The sequence below is a fragment of the Ictalurus furcatus genome, chromosome 4 (genome assembly GCF_023375685.1).
Source record: "Ictalurus furcatus strain D&B chromosome 4, Billie_1.0, whole genome shotgun sequence".
NCBI classification, from domain to species: Eukaryota; Metazoa; Chordata; class Actinopteri; order Siluriformes; family Ictaluridae; genus Ictalurus; species Ictalurus furcatus.
Genome location: NC_071258.1, coordinates 15,413,661 through 15,427,913, shown reverse-complemented (window position 1 = coordinate 15,427,913; position 14,253 = coordinate 15,413,661). Strand labels below are relative to the sequence as shown.

The 14,253-nt window shown below is 36.8% G+C and overlaps 1 protein-coding gene across 1 annotated transcript in view; it reads right to left on the bottom strand.

The window, feature by feature from the left end:
- cfdp1 (craniofacial development protein 1) overlaps nucleotides 1-13,991 on the bottom strand; it is a 36,885-nt gene extending 22,894 nt beyond the window's left edge. Inside the window, exons 1-5 of the mRNA XM_053623174.1 lie at nucleotides 13,730-13,991; nucleotides 12,994-13,123; nucleotides 9,802-10,018; nucleotides 8,777-8,901; nucleotides 6,417-6,545 (exon numbers count right to left, since the gene is read on the bottom strand). Coding sequence (XP_053479149.1) covers nucleotides 6,417-6,545; nucleotides 8,777-8,901; nucleotides 9,802-10,018; nucleotides 12,994-13,123; nucleotides 13,730-13,799 — 671 coding nt within the window. The 5' untranslated portion in view covers nucleotides 13,800-13,991. The remainder of the gene's footprint in view (nucleotides 1-6,416; nucleotides 6,546-8,776; nucleotides 8,902-9,801; nucleotides 10,019-12,993; nucleotides 13,124-13,729) is intronic.
- Nucleotides 13,992-14,253: the final 262 nt, after the last annotated feature.

Below are 14,253 nucleotides of genomic sequence, written 5' to 3'. Positions count from 1 at the left end.
AAATAATGAAGTTCCAGTCAACTGGAAATTTTATGAATTAACCTGGAATTGGACATGTGTCTATACTGTCTCAATGCACTGTGAAGAGGATGGTTCACGTGGCCAAAAAATCTCCAAGGATCACAGCTGGAGAATTGCAGAAGTTAGTTGCGTCTTGGGGTCAGAAAGTCTCCAAAACTACAATCCGCAGTCACCTACATCACTACAAGTTGTTTGGAAGGGTTTCAAGAAAAAAGCCTGTACTCTCATCCAAAAACAAACTCAAGCATCTTCAGTTTGTGAGACACTACTGGAACTTCAAATGGGATCGGGTTCTATGGTCAGATGAAATGAGCTTTTTGGTGATAAACACCAGAGGTGGTTTTGGCACACACAGAGAGGTAGCCATATGGAAAAGTACCTCATGCCCACGGTTAAATATGGTGGTGGCTCTTTAATGTTTTGGGGCTGTTTTTCTGCCAGGAGACCTGGACATTTTGTTAGGATACATGGCATCATGGACTCCATCAAATATCAACAGATATTAAATGAAAACCTGACTGCCTCTGCCAGAAAGCTTCAAATGGGCCGTGGTTGGATCTTCCACCAGGAAGATCTAAATCCTGCTATGGCCATCCCAGTCCCCTGACTTGAAACCCATGGAATACCTGTGGGGTGAACTGAAGAAGAGAGTCCACCAGCATGGACCTCGAAATTTGAAGGATCTGGAGAGATTCTGTATGTAGGAATGGTCTCAGATCCCGTGCCATGTATTCTCCAACCTCATCAGGCATTATAGGGGAAAACTCAGAGCTGTTATCTTGGCAAAGGAAGGTAGCACAAAGTCTATTAACCAATTTTTTTTTTTGAATAAACCTGCGTTTTGTTTGCAATTGTTTGATATCCATGAGAGCAGAGTATTCCTGTGAATTTTTTTTAAAAAAAGATCAAACAATAAAGACAATTTTTCACAGCCTTCTTTGCTCATATTTACCAAGCGTGCCAATAATAGTGGAAGGCAGTGTTTATACTATTGAAACCACACGAGACGTGATGTTAATCTATAAAACATTTGAGATTTTGAAGGCAAGAGATGAATAATAAGCTAGTAAGCTTCACAGAATGGATTTCAAAGTAACATTAAATAATTAAGAATGATATAATTTTCTGTTTTTGTTCCTCGCAGTATGCTGTTTATTTCCGGTTTTCATTTTCATTGCTCAGAGCAGTGAATTTTCGAGTAAACAGTTTTACAGTTCATTTCTAAGTACAGAAAAACGTGTCCATTCTTGACTGTGGTAATCACACACACACGCTACAGATGTGCTAGATAAAGATTACTTGAAAAACAGTTGAAAGGAGTATGACTTTAACAGTGTATGAAGACAATTCCCACAGTGTACACTCACTAAAGATCTAAGACTACAATTGCCCTTAGTGACTCACCAAAAAAAATGTGTCCACGTGCGTATGTTCTGTAATAATAAAGGAAGAGGGATATTTTTAGGACTCAGGAGATGAACCTCTATAATTAGAACTGTGACTGGAGTACATATGGCAGTCATTAGCTTTAGAGGACATGCATTTCCCAGCACTGTACTATATTCAGCTACTCATACGCGGACTTTGGAAAAGAAACTGAGCGGACAAGAAAAGATGATGAAATTACTTTATCAAATGCCAAGAACAGTCACAATACAAAACCTGCATCTGAGGTTTTCAGCTTCTTCCAAACAGGATTTTACACGACCATCTGATCATTCAGGCTCTGTGACCTGCTGCAGTTCACATTCACAGTCGCACTTCTACAGCTTATGCATCCAAATAGCCTATAATTTGTTACATATGCAACTGATTTTGCAACTGGAATGAAAATCCTTCATGTATATACCTAAATCTGATTGTGGCTGAATACAATCGACTTTAAATTACTAAATTAAAATTATTAATTCAATTTGAATCTTATCAAAATCTCTGTATAAATCACAACAGACACATACAGTAGGTGATTATTGTATTATAATTATATTTTTATATATATATATATATATATATATATATATATATATATATATATATATATACACACACACACACACACACACACATATATACATATATATATATATATATTATATATATACATATATACATATATATATATACATATTATATATATATATATACATATTATATATATATATATACATATTATATATATATATATATATATATATATATATATATTATATACATATTATATATATATATATATATATATATATATATATATATATATACATATTATATATATATATATATATATATATATATATATATATATATATATATATATATATATATATATATATACATACACACACACACATACATACATATACACACACACACACACACACACACACATCCAAATAAAGACCCTGCTCCTGCCCTCATTGGACCCCGTGCAGCTGAGGTATTGTCCAGATGATGCCCCCCAACACCCCCCCCCCCGCTCAAATCACATCATGAACTTTGCAGATGACACGACTGTGGTGGGTCTCATCAGCAAGAACGACGAATCGGCATACAGAAAGGAGGGGCAGCGGCTAACAAACTGGTGCAGAGCCAACAACATGTCCCTGAACATGGACAAAACAAAAGAGATGTTGGTTGACTTCAGGAGAGCACGGAGAACCTCACCTGATCCCTCAACACCAGTTCCATAGCCAAGAAAGCCCAACAGTGTCTCTACTTTCTGTGATAGCTCAGAAAAGCCTGTTTCCCACCCTCACATTATTATATTGTAATATCTCATTGCACCTTATTCCACAGAAGAACTGTGTACTGGTTATCGCTGCATTGTCACTTATATTGTCCTGTTTAATAATTGTCTTGCACTGTTTCCACACGCTTGCACACATGCACTTCATATAGTCCTGTGTATGTCTTTGTAGTCTTATTTAGTTCTGTAGCTCTGTGTTGTTTTATACAGCACCATGGTCCTGGAGGAATGTTGTTTCTTTTCAGTGTGCACTGTACCAGCTGTATATGGTTGAAATGACAATAAAGCCACTTGACTTGAAAAGCAAATACCCTTCGGTGCACATGCAGGTGGTGTAAGGGTACAGTTACACACACTGAGACACCATGCAATCAATCTACCAATCAGTGGAGTGCTGAACAAGTGGCAGTAAATCTGGTTGGCGTTCTAATCGATAGTACTTAGCCTTTGCAGCCTTATTACACTAAAGCTTTCTTCTCCTGCCCAACAAACACACACACACTCACACACAGATACGCACAAAAGTGGAGACAGAGAAACAAGAAGGCACACAACACTCTACAACATAAGACCCATCATAAGATTGTATCCTGCACACATGCATGTACACACACCATCACTGTGATTACAACAAAGATAAGTACACTGAATATTCAGAGATTAAAAAGAGCCATTTTTTCTTCAATATGCTGAGCGTTAGACTTTTGCCGGAAAGTAACAGGAGAAAACAGGGAAGGAAGGGAGGGGGAAGCATGATTAACAAGAGTAAGCAGTTTTGTGCTAAGGTGCAGCGAGACTGAGCAAAGTGAAGAAACAGAGAAAGGCACTATGCTGAGTCAGGTCTGAGAGACAAGAGAGCAAGAGATCAAACCAGATTAAGTGGGAGCTTGTTTCATTTCTCTCCCATCGCCATGTTTAACCAGTAAACCCAACTAAAAAGCAGGAAATAGAGGAACCTAAAGAGTCTGGTTGATCTCTTCATAGTAAGAACACTGCAGACTAATAAATAATAAAACAAACATGAGGAATGCGAGAAAGAAAAACAGGGCGAGTTTGTTGTGTTAAAAGAGAGCAAAAGACATTAGCAGTGGGATGACGTGCAACTTCCATCTCGTTCAGGAAAGGCTCTGGACACACAGCACTTCCTGTAGCGGAAACTAGCACTTCCGCTGCAGCTCCAGCCAAATGCCTTAGAGGGGATATGAACTTGTCCATCCGCAATTATGCATCATGGCAACCATGTGCAAAGAGCGGGAAAACTGCAGAAGCATGCAGAGCAGGAAATCTTGCAGCTTAAAAATGTAAACACGTGCCCGTCTACACAAACACACAACCCAACATAAATTGATCATGCACAAATTTATATATATATATATATATATATATATATATATATATATATATATATATATATATATATATATATATAATATTATTATTATTACAATTTTATATATATAAAATTATATTACATATATAAAATATTATTATATATATATATATATATATATATATATATATATATATATATATATATATATATATATATATATATACACACACACACACACACACACACACACAAATAAAATTATATATATATATATAATTATAATAATATTTTATATATATTACAATTTTATATATAAAATTGTAATAATATATAAAATATTATTATTATAATTTAATATATAATTTTATTGTGTGTGTGTGTGTATATATATATATATATATATATATATATATATATATATATATATATATATATATATACACACACACACACACACACACACAGGAGGAAAAAAAAAAAAAAAAAAAAAAGGTTTTTCGGGAGACTTTTACAGATAATTTTTGTAAAATCCAAATAAGCTTTACAGATCTTTATTGGAAAGGGTTTATCCAATAAACCTAACCCGAGGCATGAGGACTGCAGATGTGGCCAGAGCAATAAAATGCAATGTCTGTAATGTAAGACGCCTGAGACAGTGCTACAGGGAGACAGGAAGGACAGCTGATCGTCCTTGCAGTGGAAAATTCCATGTAACCATGTGTCCCCCCAGACGTGATCGAGAACTTGCGAATGCCTTGGTGGAAGAGTGGAGTAACATCTCACAGCAAGAACTGACAAATCTGGTGCAGTCCATGAGGATGAGATGTACTGTAGTACTTAAAGGGTCATGAAACCTCCCTCTCTCAGCTCAAGTCTACCTCTTAATGTTCTTGAAAAATGCAGCTTTAAATGGGCGTGGATGGCTGTGCGAAGAAGGGAGGAGGAGTGGGCGTGGCAGGGAAAGGCAGGGGAGGAAATGGGGGGTGAGCCTTCAGAACACTCCCAATAAAGATGGATAGTGACAAAGTTTGCAGAGCACTTCTCTCCTCCTGAATCCCCAGGGTTAAATGGAGACAATAGATAGCAGTGCAGGTCCTCTGCCCTGTCTATTTAAACCATTAGGCCCTGGCGTGACTATGGAGGAAAACATGAAATAAAACAGGAGGCAGCGCGGATGGGAGAAGTTTCGGAATGGTAGGCTAATAGGCTCGAGCCTTTCACGAATAAAAAGGCGAAGGCTCTTTCCTTTAACATGGACTATTAAAATTAGACATATACCTCATTTGAAGGGAAGGAAAAATCCTTGGGCCTGAGTACCACATCATTGTGTAGACACAAACAGCTTTCATGAGCAAGTCTGGAGTCCACCTTTCTCCAATTTTCATAGCTCTCCCGAATAAACACACTCAAACTCGTACACCACTGAAACAAACACCTGCGACCCATCTGAACACCTCTCTCATCTACTACATCTGTAGGAAAGCACCACGTGGTGTCATGAATAATTAAGAGACAGCATCTTCTCATAGGATAAGAACATGCAGGCTCATGAATAATTATGCAACACAGACACATAATGGAAGTATTATGGTACATTGCCACGTCACTGCCTGCGACATGTGACAGTTCAGGGACTCATACGTTCAGGGACTCATTATTCCATTTCTGTTCATCACATGTCTGTGGAACTTGTTCAGTTTATGTCTCAGTTGTTGAATGTTTTTATGTTAATACAAAATTTACAAGTTAAGAAATTTGCTGGAAATAAAAGCAGATGAATGTGAGTGGACGTGTCTTTTTTTTTTCTGTGTGTGTGTGTGTGTATATAAAAATACACACACAGCAAAAATAAAAGAACATATTGTGATAAGAGTAGAGGGATGAGCACAGGACAGTCTTCATGAGTACAGCAGCAGTTCTTAAGTACAAGTCTACAGTATCCAATGGACTCTAGTGCTAGGACAAACGTGTAAATATACTGGAAATGGACCATTTAAGTTTTATCCATGTAAAAAAGGGCCTTCATGGGTCCCAGAGAGACAAGCCAAGGAATCTTTGGGCTCTAGGTTTATCCTTTTTCTCTACAAGTGCACAAAAAACAACATGTCAACACATCATATAAGCTGCAAATTTATGTTCAAGAGGATGAAGAATCCTGTAGTAGTTACAAACTCTAGGCTCCTAGTTGGAACCTTCATAAGAAAGAATCCCTCTGTGGAAGGTTTTAATATACAACCTGTAAGTGGTCCCCAAGATGGACACACCAAAGAATATTTCACTATATTAGACTGGAGGTGCAGGGAGTGTTTGTGATGGTACCTGGATCCAGCAGTGAGGGAGGATGCGGCTGAAGCTTTAGACATGGGGGTCTGCTGTTCCTCTTCCTTCTCTTCCTTATTGAGAAAGCTTTTAGCCTCCTGCGAGTCAGCGTCCACTTCTTTAGTAACCCTGTGGAGATTTGACTCCATATTCACTTGAGCAAGTGCACACACACAAGCAAATAAAGCAGTTGTCTAGAACAGCACTACACTAGTGATGAACAAATTTACCAAAGCTACGTAAAGAAGCTGATCCAAGAGCAAGTCATTTTTTACTGAAGTCTAAACAGCAAGATAATTCTTTTGCACTGATGCAGACAAATGTTGCACCATTATGCTCTGTAGTAGCTCTTGACCAGATGGTCTGTGCACATAACTTCTTCCTTTTGTCAGTGTGGAGGCTGAAAGATTTGCAATGCTTTATGTGATTTAGCGTTGGGAGCTGAAAAGATACCAGTTATATACCAATACTGGAACTGACAAAGTCTACAAATTAGCGATTTTACATATCTATAATCTCTGCTCTCCCTCATTTTATATTATAGTTTTGTGTGTGTAATATGTAATATATATATATATATATATATATATATACACACACACACACGTATATAAATAAATAATATATGTGTATATGCATATATATATATATATATATATATATATATATATATATATATATATATATATATATATATATATATATACACATACACATACACACACACACACACACACGTATATAAATAAATAATATATGTGTATATGCATATATATATATATATATATATATGCATATATACACACACATATATATAATATACGTGTATATATATGTATATCATATAAAAATATATACACATACATACATACATATGTATACACACATATGTATATAAATAAATAATATATGTGTGTGTATATATGCACATTATATATATATATATATATATATATATATATATATACACACACACAGTCATGTAATAAAATAAGTACCCCCCCCATGGAAATTGTTGACATATTTGGACAAGCAAACATTTGATTATGTTTGAAACAGGGCCTATTACTAAAGTTGATATACTTGATGAAACCCACAAGGAAAATTACTGATTCAACAGAAATATCAATAGATGTGATATTCTTCTGTGGAAAAAGTAAGTATACCCTTGACCTCAGAAGCTAGTATTGCCCCCTTTAGCAGAAATAACTTCTTATAGGCATTTTGCATAATTGTCCACCAGGCTTGCTGGAATTATTGACCACTCTTCCATGCAATATTCGCTCAGCAAAGCAACCCCAAACCCTAACATTTCCACCACCCTGCTTCACAGCTGGTATGAGGTGCTTCTCCTGAAAAGCTGTCTTTGGTCTGCACCAAACATGTCTGCTGTTACTGTGGCCAAAGAACTCTACCTTTGATTCGTCTGTCCAGAGCACATTATTCCAAAAGGCCTGGTCTTTGCCTATATGCTCATTGACAGACAGAAGTCTTGCAAAGGCCTTTTCCTGGCACTCCTCCCATGCAGGTCACATTTGTGCAATTTCTTTCTGATTGTAGAAGCATGTACTTTGACACCAACAGTTGCAAGACTTACTAACACATCCTCTGATGAAATTTTGGGGTTCGATGTTTTTTTTTGCATCAGACTGTCTGCCCTTAGGCTGAATTTGCTGGGACGGCAATAATTAAAAAATTATTTTCCTTACAGTGGAATGATATAATTAATTTGGAGATCTTTTTAAATCCCTTGCCAGACTCAACCTTTTTTATGAAGGTCTTACAGAGCTCTTTATATCTTGACATGATGACACCACACGCCTCAATAACAAAGGAAACACCAGACACTAGATATGAGAGGGGTATAAATAAGGTTCCAGCTGTACTCCCTAAGCCAGTTCTAATCACTGGCACCCAATCTTGAACACCTGATTCTCATTTTATGGATTTGAAGGTGTGATTAATATAGGGGTGTACTTACTTACTGACTGATCTGTTTTGTTTTTTTTTTTAAATAAATAGTGAAAATTACTACAAAATGTCAATTTTACTTGTCATTTAATCGATTGCATCATCTTTATTAATAGGCACTGTTTCAGAAAGGATCAAATGTTTGCTTAAAATTTTTTTTAAAAAGCTGACAATTTCCACGGGGTGTACATATTTATATATATTATTATTTGATTATACTACAGCACAAAAGCCTATATCTTAACCATTGTGTTGGCATTCCTCTTGCTTCCAGCATGATAAAAAGGAGTGTCCTTCAATGTATTTCAATTCATTCATTGACCATACTATGCTGCCACCTTGTGATTTAAATCAGTAACACAGGAGGAATGGCTTCCTGAAGGACTTACCGAACTTCTTCTCCTGCGAAGTCATACACCTTAGTTATTGTGATTCTGGAGGCCTCTATGGTTTTCGGTTCTGTATGTGGAGACTCCTTGCCAGATTTACTAACTTTGTCTGAATCGGCTGTGGTCTACAAGTAAGAACAACAGGATTATTAAAGACTTTTAGAGAAAACTCATAAGATTTCACTTAATTTTGAGTAAAACTGTTTTTGTATGCAAGGCAGTGCACTTTTACTTTATGAATGTATGTGTACAGCACTTTGGTTTCAATGTTGTTTTAAATGTGCTTTATAAATCAATAAACTAAACTATGAAGTACAGATGAATGTTTTCTTTAACAGCAGCATAAGCTGTAAATAAATTCTTAATAAACAGTGACACATGATGATATATATTTTGAAATGCTCTTCAATAAAAATGATGCTCCTAATACAGACAATAAAAATTCATGAGACTAAGTGATTGTTTATATGCACCCATATACCAGTCAGCTGTAGCTACTGTTAAAGTGAATATTTTAAAAGACATTTTCAATGCTGCTTCACTTGCTATACTATATGGCCAAAAGTGTGTGGACACCTCACCATCACACCCATATGCGAGCCTTCCCCAAACCGTTTCCACAATGTTGGAAGCAAAGAACTGTTCAGCACATCTTTGTATGTTGTAACATTACAGTTTCCCTTCACTGAAAGTGCATTGGATTCCACGTGTTAAAAATGTCAGCCAAAGATGAAGTGATGGTTCGAATCTGAGATGAACGGGCTCATTGTTTCCAGCACGCTTTCAGTGTTTTCATAGAGTAATGGTTTCGTTGCAACAGAGGCCATTTTCAAGCATCTTTTTTATGGACAGTTTTTTTTTTCTTTTCTTCCAATTAATGTTCGATGACAACTGCCCAAGGTAATAATACATTTTTATAAAATTTGCACTCAGAGTTTTCTGTGCAGTGTTCTTTGGCAAAAAAAAGTTTATCATAGAACTCTGAACTATTCTATCTTTTGTTAAAACATTTCACCTTCACCCACCTGTTGTGAGCCTGGCGTCGCAGTCTTTGGTCTCGGGCCAACATCACTTAAAAAACTAGTCCAGAGATCATCCGCCTTTTTCTTCTGCTGTTCCTCTTTATCCTTGCTGGATTCTGATACTGACTTTTCTTCAGGCAGTTTTAGTTCTTCCTCTTTCGGTTTGTCTGTGCCACCCTTATCACCTCCTTGCAGCGTCAATCCTCCTTTTTTCCTTTTTCTTTACAAAATATGCAATGATATATTTAAGTAATTACTGAAATACTGTAATAGGACAGTATGAAGATGGCCCTTATTGACCAAAGATGTGTTGAAACGAACATAGATTTAAGTGCCCATAATGATGTTTGAACAACTCTGGATCTGACTCATGAACCAGAAGAAGGTAGTTGGTTCTAGGTTTGGGGCTGAAATGGCCAGTGGACACCAGAATACAACCTGTAAGATTGAGTTTCATTCCATTTTGATTCCAGCCAACCCCCCATCCAGAATCAAGTTCTCTGTTGCTGTGACTTAAGGCTTATTTGGTCTATCGATGGATATGAAATTACTCATGCATCATAACCCATTGCAGAATATGAAATGTCATCATTTATACAGTATGGGAAATAAGTATTGGACGCATCAACATTTTTTTTTTCTTCAGTAAATATATTTCCAATGAGGCTATTCACATGAAATTTCTCCAGACATCAGTATTAACTCAAGAAATCAAAAAATATAAAGAATTCACAACATTAAAGTCCATAAATGAAGTCATGTGTAATAAAGTGGAATGACACAGGAAAAAAGTATTAATGCTAAGAAAAAGCAATTCTCCAAGGCAAGGAACCAGCTGAAATCCATAAGTAATTATACCCCCTATCTGTGCAAATTAATATCAGCTGGTTTAGTAAATTGATGGTCTATAAAAAGGCTTTTCGTTACCAAGGTGTCACACAAGAAACATCTCATGATGGATAAAAGCAAAGAGTTCTCCCAAGACCTTCGCAACCTTATTTCTGCGAAACATATTGATGGAATCGGATACAGATGCATTTCAAAACTTCTGACTCCTCCAGTAAGCACCATTGGGGTCATTATCCGCAAGTGGAAGCAACATCACTCCGTCATCAACCGGCCACGCACAAAAGCTCCTCGTAAGATTTCTGACCAGGGAGTCAGAAGAATAGTCAGAAGAGTAGTCCAAGTGCCAAGGACCACTCGGAAAGAGCTCAGAGCAACAGGTGCCATCGTCACAAAGAAAACAATAGGCAATGCACTCCACTGCTCACGCTCACCCGCAAGACTCCATTACTAAAGACAAGGCATGTCGAAGCTCTTTAAAGTTTGCTACAACTCATTTGGATAAGCCTATGAAAACTTTTTGGTGGTCTTACTACACACCATGTTTGGAGAAGAAATGGCACTGCACATCACCCTTAAAACACTACACTAACAGTGAAGGTTGAAGGTGGAAGCATCATGGTGTGGGGCTGTTTTTCATCACCTGGTACTGGCAGACTTCATATAATTGAAGGAACGATGAATGGAGCCCTTTACCGGGAGATTCTTGAGAAGAATCTGCTGCCATCCACCAGGATGATGAAGATGAGACATGGGTGGACCTTCCAGAAGGACAACAATCCAAAGTATACAGCAAAGGAAACTCTCAATTGGAATCAGAGGAAAAAATAATCAAGGTGTTAGAAAGGCAAGGTCAATCACCTGACTTGAATCCAATTGAACAAGATTTAAAGACAATATGTTTAGAAGAATGGGCCAAAATCACACCCGAATACTGCGGCCGATTAATTTCTTCATACAGGAAGTGTCTTGAAGCTGTCACTACAAACAAAGGCTTCTCCACTAAGTATTAAATAAATTTCAGTTAGTGTGTTCAATACTTTTTTCCTGTGTTATTCCACTTTATTACACATAACTTCAGTTATGGACTTTAATGTTATAAATTCTTTATATTTCCGGATTTCTTGAGTTAATACTGATGTCTGGTGAAAATTTCATGTGAATAGCCTCATTGGAAATATATTTAATGAAAAAAATGTTGACGCGTCCAATACTTATTTCCCCCACTGTATGTGGGCAGCATGGTGAGTAGCACTGCTGTCTCACAGCTCCAAGGTGCCTGGTTCCCTGAGCTCGGGATGTAAAAAAACTCACACCTTTACATGAATCTGGGAAAGGCATGCCAAAAAATAAGTTATACAACAAAAAGGACAGGGGAATGTGTGTCAGTTTTGAGCAACTTTGATGAATAAGGACCACAAGGTTATCATTGTTGTGAACAATCAGATCAAAGTATACTGTCGTGATCAATATAAGGAGCTGCAGAGACCTAGAGCCTGGTAGCTTCCAGTCAAAATAATTCTACAGAGATAAAGTGATCGGATGCTAGCTCATTATGAAATTATGAAATTGTTTTTTTTTTCCTCCTGTACCTCATTAATCCATTTCTTTGTGCAAAGTCATTCAACTCACTTCCAAATGTGCCACTAGGATTTTTTTAATTGTATCTGTTCTTTGTTACAAAACATCAGTAAAAACTAACACTGTGACATATACACTACTAGTCAAAAGTTTACACACACTCATTATTTATACCCCGACAACTTTTAGAATAATAGTAATAAGATCATCAAAACTCTGGAGTAACACAAATGGAACTATGGGAATCAAAATAAATAAAAATTATTTTATATGTTAGCACCTTCAATGTAGACACCCTTTTTGCCTAGAATTTCCAGAAATGTATTCTTGGCATTTTCTAAACCGATTTCTTCAGGAATCATCCTGAGGTGCTTTTTAAACAGTATTAAAGGAGTTCCCACCGATGCTGGACACTTATTGGCTGCTTTTCAGAATATGTCACTCCAAGTCATCCATTTAAAAATATATATATTTTTGTAAGTAAAATGTTAGTTTTCTAATCAAAGAAATGAATATGTTGGCACAATTATATTTTTGTCTACAACACCAATTTCAAACATTTAAATCATACACCGTCAGGTCAAAAGATTTTTAACATTATGAGAAACATTGCAGCCGAGTTTCTCCAAACTTTTGACCGGTAGTGTACTTGTGAAAGCATTTTCAATTATATTCATAGCTTTATTTTCACCACACCACCACTTTCAGGGGCAAAATCTACAAGAAACGTGTGAACAGACACTGCTTAGGGTATGAGTTATGTTTTACCTAGCAGAAAGGCCTTTACTTGAGTTCTTTTTCTTTTTGACCTGCTCACGTGGTGCTTCGCTTTGGTCCTCTGCCTCCAGACCATCCTCCTTGTCACACTCATTCAAATCGTCCTCACTCAGGTTGTCATCTGATCAACAAAAACAAATAAACAAAGGATTAGAGGTGAATCAGATCTGACTTTCTGTCAGGTAACGAGCCATGGGACAACAATATTGTTCCTCTGTCATTTGTTTATTTATAATTCAAAGCCATATCAGCAGCGATGGCTATATTCATAGCAAAATCAACAGTGTTTCAATTAAAAACAAATCAATTTACAAAAATATACATATATAACAATAGTAATAACAATTAGATATCTATCAGATATATAACAGATTCTTGGGGGGGGACTGGGTGGAGACTGGGTGGAGACTGGGAAGGAACTGGGAAGGAACTGGGAAGGAACTGGTGAGAGGTTAGAGACTGGGCGGACTGGGGAGGCGTGCACAACAACCAAAAAACCAACATCAGGTTTCTCCTGTCAGCCAAAAACATGCATCTGCAGCTCCTCTGAGCACAATCTCACCTAAACTAAACAGCTGAAGAAAATGTCGCCTGGTCGCAAAAAATGTAACTACCTGGACATTCACACCAACCATGAACAGATGCGTTTATATCAGCCGTGTAGATAACTTAGCTAGATAAATAACGCACGCTAAACATAAGATAGCTAACAACACAAATCTCTCACCAGACGGGACATAGTCTTCATCTTCATTTGAGGAATAATCCTCCGAGTCGTAGTCCGAATAATTCATCATTTTCTTCTACAATTATTCGCCGTGCCAGTAAAATCAGATAACTAAAAAAAAAGGAACAATAAATAAAATAACCACCAGCTGTATTGCTAGTCAGTAAATGCACAGTGAATAAGGGTGCCTCCTGACCGCACACAATCGGCACTAAAAACTTTTACAAGATACATATACACAATGGCGACTGAAAGGAAGTACGTGACTTCTTCAAGACTTAATGCTGGTTGTCACCAATGTTATGGTACATTACCGCCACCTACTGGGCTGGAGTGTGGAGCGGCGCAACATTATCTCTGTGTTTGAACTCATTCCTTTACTCACGCCTTCACTACTCATTTAATATATAGTGGCATGGAAAAACTTAATCCACTTATGGAAAAAAAACATTTATATCAACATTTTAATGAATTATAAGTTTACAATGGTGAAACAAGCTATCATTTTGATTAGCAGCATCATT